Raw genomic sequence first — 12,985 nt, 5'->3', positions numbered from 1 at the left:
TTTGTACAAAATGTAAAATTATTATATATTTTGTATTTGGGAATGGATTCAGTGAACCAAAAGAAAGCATTGTTCTTATTTATTAATGTTTGAAATTTCTTTTAGAGAGAGCCCTTCCAATCCCCACCCCACTCATCACGTAGCCGCCCCCTTCATCCTATCGGATTTCGCCACGTCGGAATGCTCACCCCAACAGCGAGTCCTAATTGGAGGTCATTGTACGAACTCCTGATCATTCCGTACACCCATACGCAGAAAATGGCAGCCCCGTCGCACGACGCAACCTAATTTCCACATTGTCTGTCTTCGATTGCTAACGAACGTACCTCGGACACGACACGGCGCGACACTCTCTCTTTTATATTTGACGTTGTCTGAATCCATTGTTAGAAGCGGAGCCAATTGGATTCCGAGTCATCTTCTTCATCTGTAATCGGCCTGCAAATTTGGCGATGAATAATCAATCCTTGATCGTAACACGATAATCGTCTGAAAAATCCAAGCTTGATTAGTCCGGTGATCACCAGCTTGTATGGGAGGAAATCGAGCTTCGAGCTCCTGAAACCGGTCCTTAGGGTTTTTCTTGGAGGGTTTTGGCGATGGAGGGTGGCGCTCCGGGGCAGCTCGTTGGCTCTGAGATTCATGGGTTCCATACTTTGCAAGGTATTGGCATTTCCAACCTGTTTATCCGGGTCTGTCTCGTGTCACCCTGGTCGTGTTTGTTCGATTTTGGGTGATTGAGATGCAAAATGTACTTTCTTGAATTGCCTCTGAAGTTGATAGAATGATCTTCGATGTGAATATATGTATGCATGTCTCCTTAATTTGACAGGGTTATTTGTAAATATATCTCTACACAAACTGAAAACGATCCCGAATTCGTATTTTGGCTGTGGGCGTCCATGACTAGCTTCTCGTGACAATATACTGCAACTCGTGCTCGATTTGATGGCTGAACAAGGTGTAACTGCAGGATAGACAATAGAATATAGGCTGGGACATGAATAAATTTGATATGCGGAACTATGAAGTAGTTTATTTCACATGGTGTAGTAGAGTGAAAACATGCCTGCTACAAGAAAATGAGATTCTTTTCATATATAAGGAGTGAGAAGTTGATCTAGTCCTTGTCTGCTGCATCATATGCATTGAGTTAGGAGTAATTATTGTTAAGTTAGTGGACTGTGGTTCTCTTTGCCATGCTTATGTGCTTTCCCTTTTTTTTTTTTTGTGCCATTGGCAGATTTGGATGTTGCCAACATCATGGAAGAAGCCAAAACGAGATGGCTTCGCCCCAATGAGATTCATGCAATACTCTGTAATTACAAGAATTTCACAGTCAATGTCAAGCCAGTAACCATTCCCCCAAGTAATTTCATGCTCTCTATTCTTTCGGGGTTAACTTTAATGGATTATTTACTTCTCTAGGCTGACTTTACTTTGAACTTTCAGCTGATGTCTAGATGTGGAGTTTGTGTTTCTTCTTTTTATTCTGACCCCGACTTCAGTGAAGATTTCTTCTACAGTTTCAATCTCTTAAACTTGCCAGTTTATTGGCACGACATTATAATTCTTGATATTTTATCTTATTTGCTCTAAGGAAATAGAGTTTCTGGATTTGTAGGGTTTAGATAGTGTTTTCCTACCTAAGGTTTTCCCTGTATAATATGCTAGAACTCTGTGGTTTTCCCCTCTTTTCTGGCAGGTTAAATGTGAATTTTTGAGAAAAGGTACTTGTGGCTGGTAGAATTAGGTCCATTACCAGTTGTACTTTTGGCATTGATAGTTCATTACCAATCCTGAAGCACTTTGGAGGACTTTGAGTTGCTGCTTTTTGTCGATATGGTTTTTCTGTGTTATAGAAGTTACAACTTTTAAAGGACCTTAACAATCTATGTGCTACAAAAGTGTTGAAGTTTCAATTTTCTTAAATATAAATAATGAGAAAATAGAACCTTGGATTGGGATCAACTTTCAATACTTTTCAATATTTTAATTCTAGCATCAAATTGAAAATAGCTCCAAATTTTTCTGGTGATGGTTTTCATTTTCCCCATAGACAGAAGAAAATGAAGGGAAAATGATTTCTTCATATACATGATTGAATTGGCGCCACTGACTTTGCTTTACATCAAGCATATGGTAGAGAAACGCATCACTTATATTTTGTTATCTAATTTCTTCTTTGTGAACTTAACAGGTGGAACACTTGTATTATTTGACCGTAAAATGCTCAGGAACTTCCGGAGAGATGGTCATAGCTGGAAGAAGAAAAAGGATGGGAAGACTGTTAAAGAGGCTCATGAACATCTAAAAGTAAATGGTTCTTTCCAACAATTTTTGAATGATTATACTTGGTTTTACTTTTACCTTGCTGTACTTCCTAAAGCTAAGGACGTTTGCAGTGTTTTCTCCAATTTTCAGAATTATTCAGATTGCTCCTTGTACTTTGACAAATTTGATTTGTAGGAGAGGATGCACTATTCATATTACCTTGAATCAAGTCCCAACTGTTACTGGAAAGTGAAAGTACAGTTATAAACAAGCATGCTTCTTTAGGATAAGTTCTTAAATGGCCTCTTTTAGAATCTGTGTTAAGATTCGAGAATTGTTTTTGTAGCTCTCAGTCTTTTCTCCTGATGTTACTTTTTGATATCCATAGTAAATTATAACATTTTACAACTTAGTGAAATTTTTTTTTCTATACAGGTTGGCACTGATGAGAGGATCCATGTTTACTATGCCCATGGCCAAGATAACCCAACCTTTGTCCGTAGGTGTTACTGGCTGCTGGATAAGTATGTGCTTTCGTTGGATTCATAGGTTAAAAGTATTTGCTGTCTCTTTTATTGATGGTCCTGACAAGTCGATCTATGATTTTATTTGCTGGATGTGGTGATTAATCTATAGTTTCATTTCTTTACTTTTCAGGAAATTGGAACACATAGTCCTTGTTCATTATCGCGAAACCCAAGAGGTTGGTCTCTCATGGGTCATTGACTGTTAGCAGTATAGGTGAATTTTGCTTCTGGCGTACTTGTAAATGTTAATGGTCTTTTATTTTCTGGTATATATGGTGACCCTGTCTGTATATGGCACTAACAAGGCCTACTAAGCTATCACAAAGCAGAATTTTGAAAACAATGCAAATCTTTTTGTACACCTGGCGAACTGCAGGGCATCTGCATCTTTTGGTTGTTGCATCATTTTCTTCATATGCTACAAGAGATGTGTAGCTCATATCAGTTTGTAATGCAGTTTCAGAATTCTCCAGCCACACCAGGAAATTCAAATTCTAGCACAATCTCCGACCCTTCTGCTCCTTGGGTTCCATCAGAGGAACATGATTCTGGCACTAATCAGGCACTTCATGCCAAAGAGAGAGAACTGACAGGTAATGTTTCTTGAAGTTTCAATCTTATAAAGTACGTAGAACTTTAACGCATGCCGTGCCTCCAATTTAATTTGGTGGAGGAATAATATGTACTGAATTCGAGCAAATTAAGAATTATACTTTCTTCTAAACTGCAAATGATTAGATATGCAGAGGTGCCTTGTATTATAGTTATATTCATGGATGAGTATTATACAAGTGTTTTTTTCTTTTCTGGATGAAGAGTTTTATCCTAGTGACAGGTCTGCCTCAAAGCTAAGCATAAAACTAAATATGATTCTTGCCAACTCTTCTCACATTTCACTTGCTGGAAATTCAACAGAGCCTAATGAGAATATAACTGTCAAAGCCCACGAATTGAGGCTTCATGAGCTAAATACATTAGAATGGGATGAGCTTGTGACAGATGATCCTTCTGCACAAGGTAATTGATTCCACTAATTCGCTCCTTATTTGCATAACAATAATATCTGTTTCTGCTATAGAGTAACACTCTAACTTTGATCAGTGCCAGAGGGAGGCTCTTTCTTGGGGCAGCAGAATATTGCAGAGCCCCGTTCAATCAGCAATGTAAGTTGTGTTACATAACAATAATTTCCGTTTCTACTTTATATATCTCATAATTGGCACATGCGGTTGGGTTTCTCCTGTTAATATACTTCAGAACTCTCTGATCAAACGAAGTCAGAGTAGAAGGATTTTTTTCTCATTTTAGTTTTATGCATATATGTTTCCTGAGTATCTCTTTTCTGTGGATAATGCTCAGAGGATCTGCAATAAGGCATGGTTATGTCTACTTGTTCCGTCCTGAAAATGTTATACTTGAAGATGTGGATCCTTTGTTCTCTCAGATGCTCTGCAGTCACTTGTTCATTTTTTAAATTTTCATAGGACAACGCACCAAATGGAGCATGTTCTCTTGGTAATGTTGATGGACCAATCACTGCCATGGGAGTACAAGTAAATTCAGATTATTTGAGTAACAACTTTAGTAATCTGGGCACTGGCAATTTTGGGGACTTCTTACAAACTGATGGTCTGCAAAGGCATGACAGTTTTGGAAGGTGGATGAACTACATCATGATTGACTCTCCAGACTCAGCAAATGGTGCAGTTACCAAACCTTCACTTTCTTGTGCGATGGGGAGTCAACCCTCTTCTGTTCCTGAGCTCGTATTCCCCATAACAGACATTGCTCCTGCATGGGCCTTTTCTACTGAGAAAACAAAGGTTTGTTACTTGAGTTACCTTTTAATCTCAATAACCTTGCTATGCATTGGAACCATCTCTTATTTTTCTTGGCCTCCTCTCTGTTTTAAACACATGGACAGGTAAGAGAATAGCTTTAAATAATAGATGTCTTTAAATTCTCAGTCTTTTGTTTTAGCTAGCTGGGAGAGCAGTTATATTTGGAAACTAAATGCGAAAATGAATAGCTTAGAAGTTCCCAAGTTATGACTTGCTTGCAACAGGTATGGAGAGAGAGAGAGAGAGAGAGAATTCCTGAACTACCTGCAGAACTTTTAGTTGCATCAAGAAGATTTTAGAATAGCCTGCAGTTAGTAATCAATGGGGATTAACTTAAGCAGAATTAGCGAGACAATTTTTTTCCTAAGCTCCCTGTGTATAGTCTAAATTTGCTCATCTTTCCTGCTGCTTTATTCTTTTCACTAATCGCTGCTCATCGTTAGCTGAAGGGTTTCGTTTCTTTTCGCTTGACAGTTTATTATAGGTTAAAATGTCTTAAAACTTTTGACAATGATTTAATTTTCCTACCAGATTATTATCACTGGCTTCTTCATCGAGGGGCATCAACAACATCCAAAAGCCAATCTCTTCTGCATCTGTGGCGATAATTGTGTTCCTGTTGAAATCATCCAAGTTGGGGTCTACCGCTGTTTGGTACCTCCACATTCCCCTGGAATAGTAAATCTCTGTATGAGTTTTGATGGTCATAAGCCGGTCAGTCAATTTGTGAATTTTGAGTACCGAGCTCCTCCATTAGTGCATGATGTTGAACCTTCAATTGAAGAAAAGCCAAAGTGCGAAGAGCTCCAGCTTCAGATGAGACTTGCCTTTCTGCTCTTCTCTACTTCAAAATGTCTAGATATCACTGCCTGTAACATCACACCAACCATTCGAGAGGATGCAAAGAAGTTCTCTCTCCACACTGCAAGTATTTTAAAGGACTGGGCGTATTTTCTGAGTTTAGTTGAAGAAAATAAACTTTCACCTGTACAAGCAAAAGACGGGATATTTGAACTTATGTTGAAGAACAGACTCAAGGACTGGATATTGGAAAGAACAATCACTGGTTGTAAAACCACTGAATATGATCTCCATGGTCAAGGTGTCATCCATTTGTGCGCTATCTTAGGATACACGTGGGCTGTTCAACTCTTTTCATGGTCTGGTCTTTCCTTGGATTTCCGGGATAAGTCTGGTTGGACGGCTCTCCATTGGGCAGCATACTGTGGAAGGTAATTTAAGTTTGCAGTTATGGCATTATTATTCTTTGATTTTATTCATGAGAATTTTCAAAGAAGTCTTTATTCTCTTATGCTTTATTGCTAAATTTTGTATCAAAGTACTTTGAATCTTAAACACATGGATAGTCTGATCTTGAAATGTATCTTGGGTTCTTAGCTGTATTCATTCTAGTCATAAACATGTCATTTTTCAAATTTTAGCTAATATGTCTTCCCTCTAAAATTCAAATATCCTGCCATTTACTTGTCTTTCCTTAGAACTAGCCACATCTGTTTTAGATTCCCAGTTCCATCACCAAAAACTTGATAGGAGCTCCCTCTCTCTCTCTTTCTACGTGTTTGATACTTTAAATCCCATGGATCAGGGAGAAAATGGTTGCAAAGCTCTTATCAGCTGGGGCAAAGGCTAACCTGGTCACTGACCCCACCTCCAACAACCCTGCTGGATGCACTGCCGCTGACCTGGCGTCTCAGAGGGGCTATGAAGGCTTATCTGCTTACCTGGCTGAGAAGTCCCTTGTACACCACTTTCAGGACATGAGTTTAGCAGGAAACATCAGTGGTTCACTCCAAACAACCTCTGATTATACCTCAAATACAGAAGGCAACCTCAGCCAAGAGGATGTGTGCCTTAAGGACTCTCTGGCAGCTTATCGAACAGCTGCAGATGCAGCTGCCCGGATACAGGCTGCGTTCAGAGAGCACTCATTTAAGATTCGTAGTAACCAAGTTATGTGCTTTAATTCTGAGGAGGAAGCAAGGAATATTGTAGCCGCAATGAAGATTCAGCAGGCCTTCCGAAACTTTGAGTGCAAGAAGAAAATGGCAGCAGCTGCTCAGATTCAGTATCGGTTCCGAACTTGGAAAATGCGCAGAGAGTTCCTTAACTTGCGGAACAAAGCGATCAAGATCCAAGTAAACCCTCCATCTTTCTTAGATCCCTTTGCTACTTCATGATTTAAAGAATCTAGTCTAAATATTGAAGAATGAAATAAAGCCTAGTTCTATGATTTAAAATTTTCATCAAGGATTATTGGTACCAATTCTGCATAAATTGCACATAAGATATCCTTTTCATGCCACTAGGAAAATGTTGTCAATTTTTACGAAAGTTTATGCATGTATATGTCAAAATATGATTTAAGACTTCCTTGTGTGCAGACCACTTTTAGTGGCCGGAAAAAGAGGCAGATATATATATATATATATATACACATATTATATATATTAAAAACAAAAAAAAGAATGAAGAGGGTGTTACCACTAGTGAAAATCAGGACCTGTGATTTGAGAACAATTTAAGTGACTGATATTCCTAGAAGGTTTAAGGGTGTCAGTTCTTAGCTGGTTCAATGGCTATATTAAAACATCCTTATCTCAATGAACATACATATCATGGACAAGATCTATTTAAGATCAAATGCCAAATGATCCATCTAGAAGTCCCTTGTGAAGCTCTTGACAAAATCAAAGAAAGTTAGAGCGGCTTATTCCTCCATGAGAAATTCATCAAATAATACCGAATCTAGTCTTTACAAGAACGAAAATGTCTCAACTTTTTTATATACAAGCAATGGGTACAAAAGTTGAAGTATATGTTTGATTACAGTTAAAAATGGAAGGATTGATTATATATTATAGTTGATTTGTGTTAGGCATGTTCTTGCACACCCTTATTGGTTTTCTTTTTTTGTGTTCATATCAAACTTCGGTGGCTTGCTCCATAAACAAGAAAATAACTCATTGAGCTGATAGACTACAAGCACCTTTTTCAATGCATGTGTGTGCCTACAATGAGTAGATGTCTGATTAGGGTGGATTTTTTTTATTTTTTTTTTTGGTTGGGTTGGGGGGTGCTCTTTTCCTCTATAAGCCGGATATATCAGCCTTCCTATTTCCAAGAATACCTATTTGTTCTGTGAGAAAACAACTGATTGCTACCCACTTCTGCAGGCTGCCTTCAGGGGCTTCCAAGTTCGGAGGCAGTACCGTAAAGTTGTGTGGTCTGTCGGGATTCTTGAGAAAGCAATCCTACGCTGGCGTTTAAAGAGGAAAGGCTTCCGTGGGTTCCATGTCAAAGAAAACGTAGATTGGAGGCAGGACAGTGACACAGAGGAGGATTTCTTCAGAACAAGCAGAAAGCAAGCTGAAGATCGTCTCGAGCGATCAGTCGTCCGGGTTCAGGCAATGTTCCGTTCCAAGAAGGCACAGGAAGATTATAGGAGGATGAAGTTGACACATGATGAAGCTCAGGTAGTTTTGAGTTGCTACTGTCATCTTTCTTTGGAACCCTCTCTCCGGTTTAATGTTATTTATAAGCAATGGGCCTTTACATTCTTGCAGTTGGAGTATGATAAGGAGCACAATGGGCATTGCGACATGGAGAGGTAGAGCAATACGGGTTCCGTCCGGCAGTGCTTCCAGTTTGGGCCTTCATAGGCATTACTGCCATAGGACTAGAGCATTGGAGGATAAGAACATGGCAAGAAGATACTTATCCAAAAACAAAAAGAAAAAAAACGAAAAGAAGGTCCTAGTTTTTGTTCTGTAGGCTGTACATACAAGATGTAAATGCCTAGATTCAACTTTGGATCGTTCACGTTTTGCTCTTTCACAGGCAGTTCTAAGAGGAAATTGAAGGGTCGTGACTCATGATAGTGATAGTGAAACATTTATCGGGAAATGTGACATAGAGGTGTAGATTTTCTCAGATTTCGACGGGATTTTTAAGCCTTTCCTACCAAATGAACCTTTAGTTGATTGGCTTCATTAAACCCGGCAAAATGCAGCATTTAATGGGGGAAGAGAAGTTTTTTCCGTACTTCTATGGCATTCATAACATAGAAGCCACCGGAGGGTTATTTTTCAAATTTAGATGCGTGGAGATGAACTTTCTTACTTCAAATGATCCTGAACATATGGAAAAGTACTGTGTTTATTGAAGATTAAAAAAAAAAATCTTGACAAGTTAATTAATGGTGATCATTGGCAAATGACAAAATGAAATAAAACACACAAAAGGGATTGACTGCCAGACATCGCACCCTCAGGGGTAAAATTGCAACTTCAGTTAAAATTTATATATCCAATTATTAAGGGCCGTTTAGATTCAGAGTTAAAGTTACTTTGATTTTGATTGTAGAAAAGGACAAATGAGATGTAATTATAAATTTGACTTGAAAAATGTATATTTTTGTTGTGTAGTGTGTTGAGTTAAAGTTAAAGTTAAAATTAAAATTAAATTTTTTGGAATCCAAATGGGGCCTAAGAATCAAACATGACATAGTGTTGCAGTTCAATCCAGAATTTAGGAGTATTTCTGTTAATAACCCGAAAATGAAATATGATATTCAGAGGGTACAGCAAGCCAAAAAAAGGCGCACACATATATATTTATTTATTTATAATAGTATGTATGTGTGTATATATATATATATATATATATAAAGACGAAAGATAGAATTTCGTCTAACTTTTGTTTCCCAATAAGGCCCAATCACAAGCAGCAGATAGAGGTGAGGCCCAATAAGGCCCAAGCCCATAAATCTAATACTCTTGGGCCGAGAACAAGGGCAATATCGTCATTAGAGTCGCCCGGCAGCAGCACAGCAGATAGGGTTTCTAATCGTATAAAAGCTTCGCGTAAACTGCCTTCTTCCTCAAGTGGAGGAGAAACCCTAGACAGAGGTGAGCTGTTGGGACTCTCTTCTCTTTCATGTCGGTCCTCTCATCAAATTAGCAGTTTCAGCTTAGTTTGACTGCGAATTTCGCTTTCCTATCAGCTCCGATTTTTGATTTGGCTTTGTGTGTACTGTGGCTTGCAGAGATGGCCAAGTCGAAGAACCACACTGCCCACAACCAGTCGTACAAGGCCCACAAGAACGGCATCAAGAAGCCCCGGAGGCACCGTCACACCTCCACCAAGGGTGTAAGCTCCCAGCTCTATCCATCCATCTCATTCTCCCTTGCTCCTTCTGGGTAGATCTCCCGTAGGTTTTGCTAGTGTCATCCGCTCGAACTGAGTACAGCTTGATCTAGTGCTAAGATATGAAATGATTGATTGATTAATCTGTTCGGTTTAGCCGAAGCTGGGGTTTCATGGAACTGCTTTGATACATGATTCTACTATCTGTTGATCATAACCGGAAGCGAAGCAACTGAATTGAGCGTTTCGGAAGCTGCTGTAGATGATTATGCACTTTCTAAGCTCAAATGAGATACTGAGGTATTCGGATGATCGAGCAAGAAAGTTGAATTGATTAGGCTTCAAAGCGTGGTCCGAGTTGCTTAAACCCTCAGCTGCTTTGATCTCAATCCGTGCTTGTTGTTTGATGATATTGATATGAAAGTTGACCAGCAAGTTTATGTTTCACCTGCTAGTGCGTACTGTATTATGTAAACTCACGGATTCCTGTGTGTTTTCTGAGTAGATGGATCCGAAGTTCTTGAGGAACCAGAGGTACGCCAGGAAGCACAACAACCAGAAGAACGAGGGCGGATCCGAGCAGGAGTAGGCTGCTTGCATTAGCTTGAAATGGAGCTGAGAGTAATTTTCCTTATCTAGGGTTTTTGTTTTTGTTTAGATTAATGGGGTTCTCTGTTGTTTACATTACAATGACAGTGTGGTAGCAAAGCCTATTTCCCTATTATGATACATTTTGGATACAATCGAAGGCAAAACTATTTGGCCATTTAGTTGCTCTCTCGAGTGTCTGCTTGGTTGGATTTATTTCGACAATTAGTTTGCTGCTTGAGGAATCTATAATAATTTTATCAGCAGTACTTTTTGACGATACTTTGCTATAACTATATAAAATAGTAACTACTGGGGTCGCAAGTCGGGACTTGCGGGAAGAAAAGAAATGTTTGAATCCCCTTTCTTACTGGTGTCATGCTACTCTCAGCATGTATGACCTGCTTAATTTCCAATTATAAGACTCAAAGTTCCATTTTTTTCCCCCCTTTCTGAATTGGCTCGAAATTGTGTTGAGCTGGTAAATATTGGTTTGAGAAAGTTGCGTTGGTTAATCTTATTATTTATCTTCATTCTAGAAGTTGCTTCGAGGATCATCTCTTTGTGGATGCTAATTTTGAGATTTGACGTACATATCAATTCAATGGCGGCATCATTTAAGTATGACTGTGCATAGTCCCGCTGTAAACCGAACACCGTGGTCTATGTTCATCATTTCATAAGCTGGATTCTAGGGAATGGACCTCAGATACCTGGTTGGCGCTGGTCCTGGTATCAGGGAAACCAGTTGGAGAGTACTTTTTAGTCTTTAGCTTTTCTTCTTCCTTCTTTATCTTACACCTTTTCATAGTTACCGATCTGGCGGTCTGATTGATCCCTGATTGTGTTTCAAATGCATCACCTTCATTTACGTCTTGGTCATTAACTGATTGGGGTCGAGCCACAGAGATTGACCATTTATCCTCCCAGCCATCGTAGAATGGGAAATTGTACTATTGTGGGAGGCTGCTGCCACAAAAAAAGAGTCTGGCTGCTTTTATTCTGGCACGAAGTATGTGCCTCTTGCATCCATTCTAACCGGTTTCAAGCTCGATGCCTTCTGCATCCATTCTGATCGATTTCGAGATCGGCTTCAACCCTGTATGCCAAAATCATATTAATTGTGTTAGCTCAATTAATGATTTTTTGTGAAGGTACTGCTCGTTGAGTCGTCTGAACTTTAACCACTGGTGATGATCAGACACTTGCATTTTGACATCCAGACCAGACCGCAGGAAATAGTTAGGAGAGTCTTCTTTGCTGTTCGATCCAATATTACAAGTTACGGACTTAATTCAGCCAAAGCCATCGATCCCGAGTCCAGCTTAGACCGGGAGTCCTCTATTGTTCTAAGAACATGTCTGGGTATAGTAAAATTGAAGAAAATATAATAGAATTTACTTCTAACTCGTTCGTGATTTCCCATCTAAATCTCAGATAAAATGTGTGCTTTCAATGGTTTTTTAAGTCGAGTTTAGACTTTGGTTCATATTCGCATCAAATATATTACCCATAGAACAGTCACTTTAAATTTCTTGTTTTCCCTTCCTCTTTCTTATTATTATTATTATTTTTTGTTTTTTTTTTTCTGGTGGGTTCGATCTTCAACATTCCCTTTGAAAGAACTCAGTAGAAACACCTTCCACTGAAACCCAATGATTAATTCTTACATCCCAAATTCTCTTGAACACTCTCTCTTCCTCTCCCTTTAGCTAAACAAGCCATGCTTGATGTGGAGTTGTACATATACATATTGACCAATAGAGCCAGTGAGTTGGAATTCTCCTTATATCAGAGAGCCACAGTTGGAGCGTCAAGGAGAGCCTCTGGATCTTTGCAGAAGCAGTGCAGATACCATTGCAGCTGCGGGAGATGAGTGTGTACAAATTCTGTCCAGAATGGTTAGCCAGCCTCCTCTTCCTTAAACATACTGCTTTCTACTGTTCTCTTTTCCAGCTATAGTCGAACGGGTGATTTAATCTTTTAAAAACCGGTCCGAAATGCATCGACCTGCGCAGGGAAGAAACCAGTGGCCCATGAGGGGCCGTCCGCTCCCGAACTAAAGCTGAAAGTACCAGTTATGATCGATAAGGGGGGTTCTATGGTACCATCACTAGAAGTGATCGTACTATATGCTTCCCTTTAACTATGACGAATTTACTTGTTCACATTATCTAGCTGATATGCAAATAAGCTCTTTTACTTCAAATGCTTGATAATATTGTAATTTCTTTTTTGGTTATAAAGGAGATTTATAGGGCTATTACAATGAAATAGGAACCTCCATTAATACGCACATATAGCCTGGATGAAGAGAATCAAATTTGAACTCTCTTGATCTCTAAAAAAGGACCGCGTGTCACTATACTGCAATATTGTAATTGACTTATCATTGCACTTTTATACATCACTCAAAATTCAAGTGTTATCTTTTTTTCGTATTTAAATCACTTCTATGATGATTAGATTATAGTGTAAAAAAAAAAATGAGAGAGTAATGTTTTTAACAACTTATTTTTACGACAGTTTTGGAAATAATTTTGAGAAAAAATATAATAGACGAGGCCGAAGCAACCTGACAAGTTGTTT

At 38.9% G+C, this 12,985-nt stretch overlaps 2 protein-coding genes across 3 annotated transcripts; both read left to right on the top strand.

The window, feature by feature from the left end:
• The first annotated feature begins 198 nt into the window (after positions 1 to 198).
• On the top strand, positions 199 to 8,704 carry LOC116207494 (calmodulin-binding transcription activator 5-like). The gene is made up of 13 exons (XM_031540454.1): positions 199 to 663; positions 1,244 to 1,369; positions 2,201 to 2,316; positions 2,710 to 2,798; positions 2,932 to 2,977; positions 3,259 to 3,394; positions 3,717 to 3,818; positions 3,903 to 3,964; positions 4,286 to 4,624; positions 5,174 to 5,874; positions 6,249 to 6,798; positions 7,837 to 8,136; positions 8,227 to 8,704. The coding sequence occupies exons 1-13, from the start codon at positions 600 to 602 to the stop codon at positions 8,272 to 8,274; spliced, it is 2,679 nt and encodes an 892-aa protein (XP_031396314.1). The 5' UTR covers positions 199 to 599; the 3' UTR covers positions 8,275 to 8,704.
• Positions 8,705 to 9,456: 752 nt separating this feature from the next.
• Positions 9,457 to 10,632, top strand: LOC116207495 (60S ribosomal protein L29-1-like). 2 transcript variants are annotated; one of them, XM_031540456.1, is made up of 3 exons: positions 9,457 to 9,570; positions 9,708 to 9,811; positions 10,314 to 10,632. In XM_031540456.1, exons 2-3 carry the CDS (start codon positions 9,710 to 9,712, stop codon positions 10,395 to 10,397), a joined length of 186 nt encoding a protein of 61 aa, XP_031396316.1. In that variant the 5' UTR covers positions 9,457 to 9,570; positions 9,708 to 9,709; the 3' UTR covers positions 10,398 to 10,632. The 2 variants fall into 2 exon arrangements, with proteins under 2 accessions (XP_031396316.1, XP_031396315.1); XM_031540455.1 differs by having other exon boundaries at positions 9,535 to 9,600.
• The last annotated feature ends 2,353 nt before the right edge of the window (positions 10,633 to 12,985 follow it).

The sequence above is a fragment of the Punica granatum genome, chromosome 5, assembly GCF_007655135.1.
Source record: "Punica granatum isolate Tunisia-2019 chromosome 5, ASM765513v2, whole genome shotgun sequence".
Taxonomy (NCBI): domain Eukaryota; kingdom Viridiplantae; phylum Streptophyta; class Magnoliopsida; order Myrtales; family Lythraceae; genus Punica; species Punica granatum.
This window is presented reverse-complemented; position numbering and strand designations above follow the sequence as displayed.

Excerpts from the sequence above, each read along its gene's own strand:
- LOC116207494 (XM_031540454.1), top strand. The coding sequence starts at position 600 with ATGGAGGGTGGCGCTCCGGGGCAGCTCGTTGGCTCTGAGATTCATGGG. Across the intron at positions 2,799-2,931 it reads TGTTACTGGCTGCTGGATAA|GAAATTGGAACACATAGTCC; the intron begins GTATGTGCTTTC and ends TTTACTTTTCAG. Across the intron at positions 2,978-3,258 it reads ATTATCGCGAAACCCAAGAG|TTTCAGAATTCTCCAGCCAC; the intron begins GTTGGTCTCTCA and ends TTTGTAATGCAG.
- LOC116207495 (XM_031540456.1), top strand. The coding sequence starts at position 9,710 with ATGGCCAAGTCGAAGAACCACACTGCCCACAACCAGTCGTACAAGGCC. Across the intron at positions 9,812-10,313 it reads GTCACACCTCCACCAAGGGT|ATGGATCCGAAGTTCTTGAG; the intron begins GTAAGCTCCCAG and ends TTTTCTGAGTAG.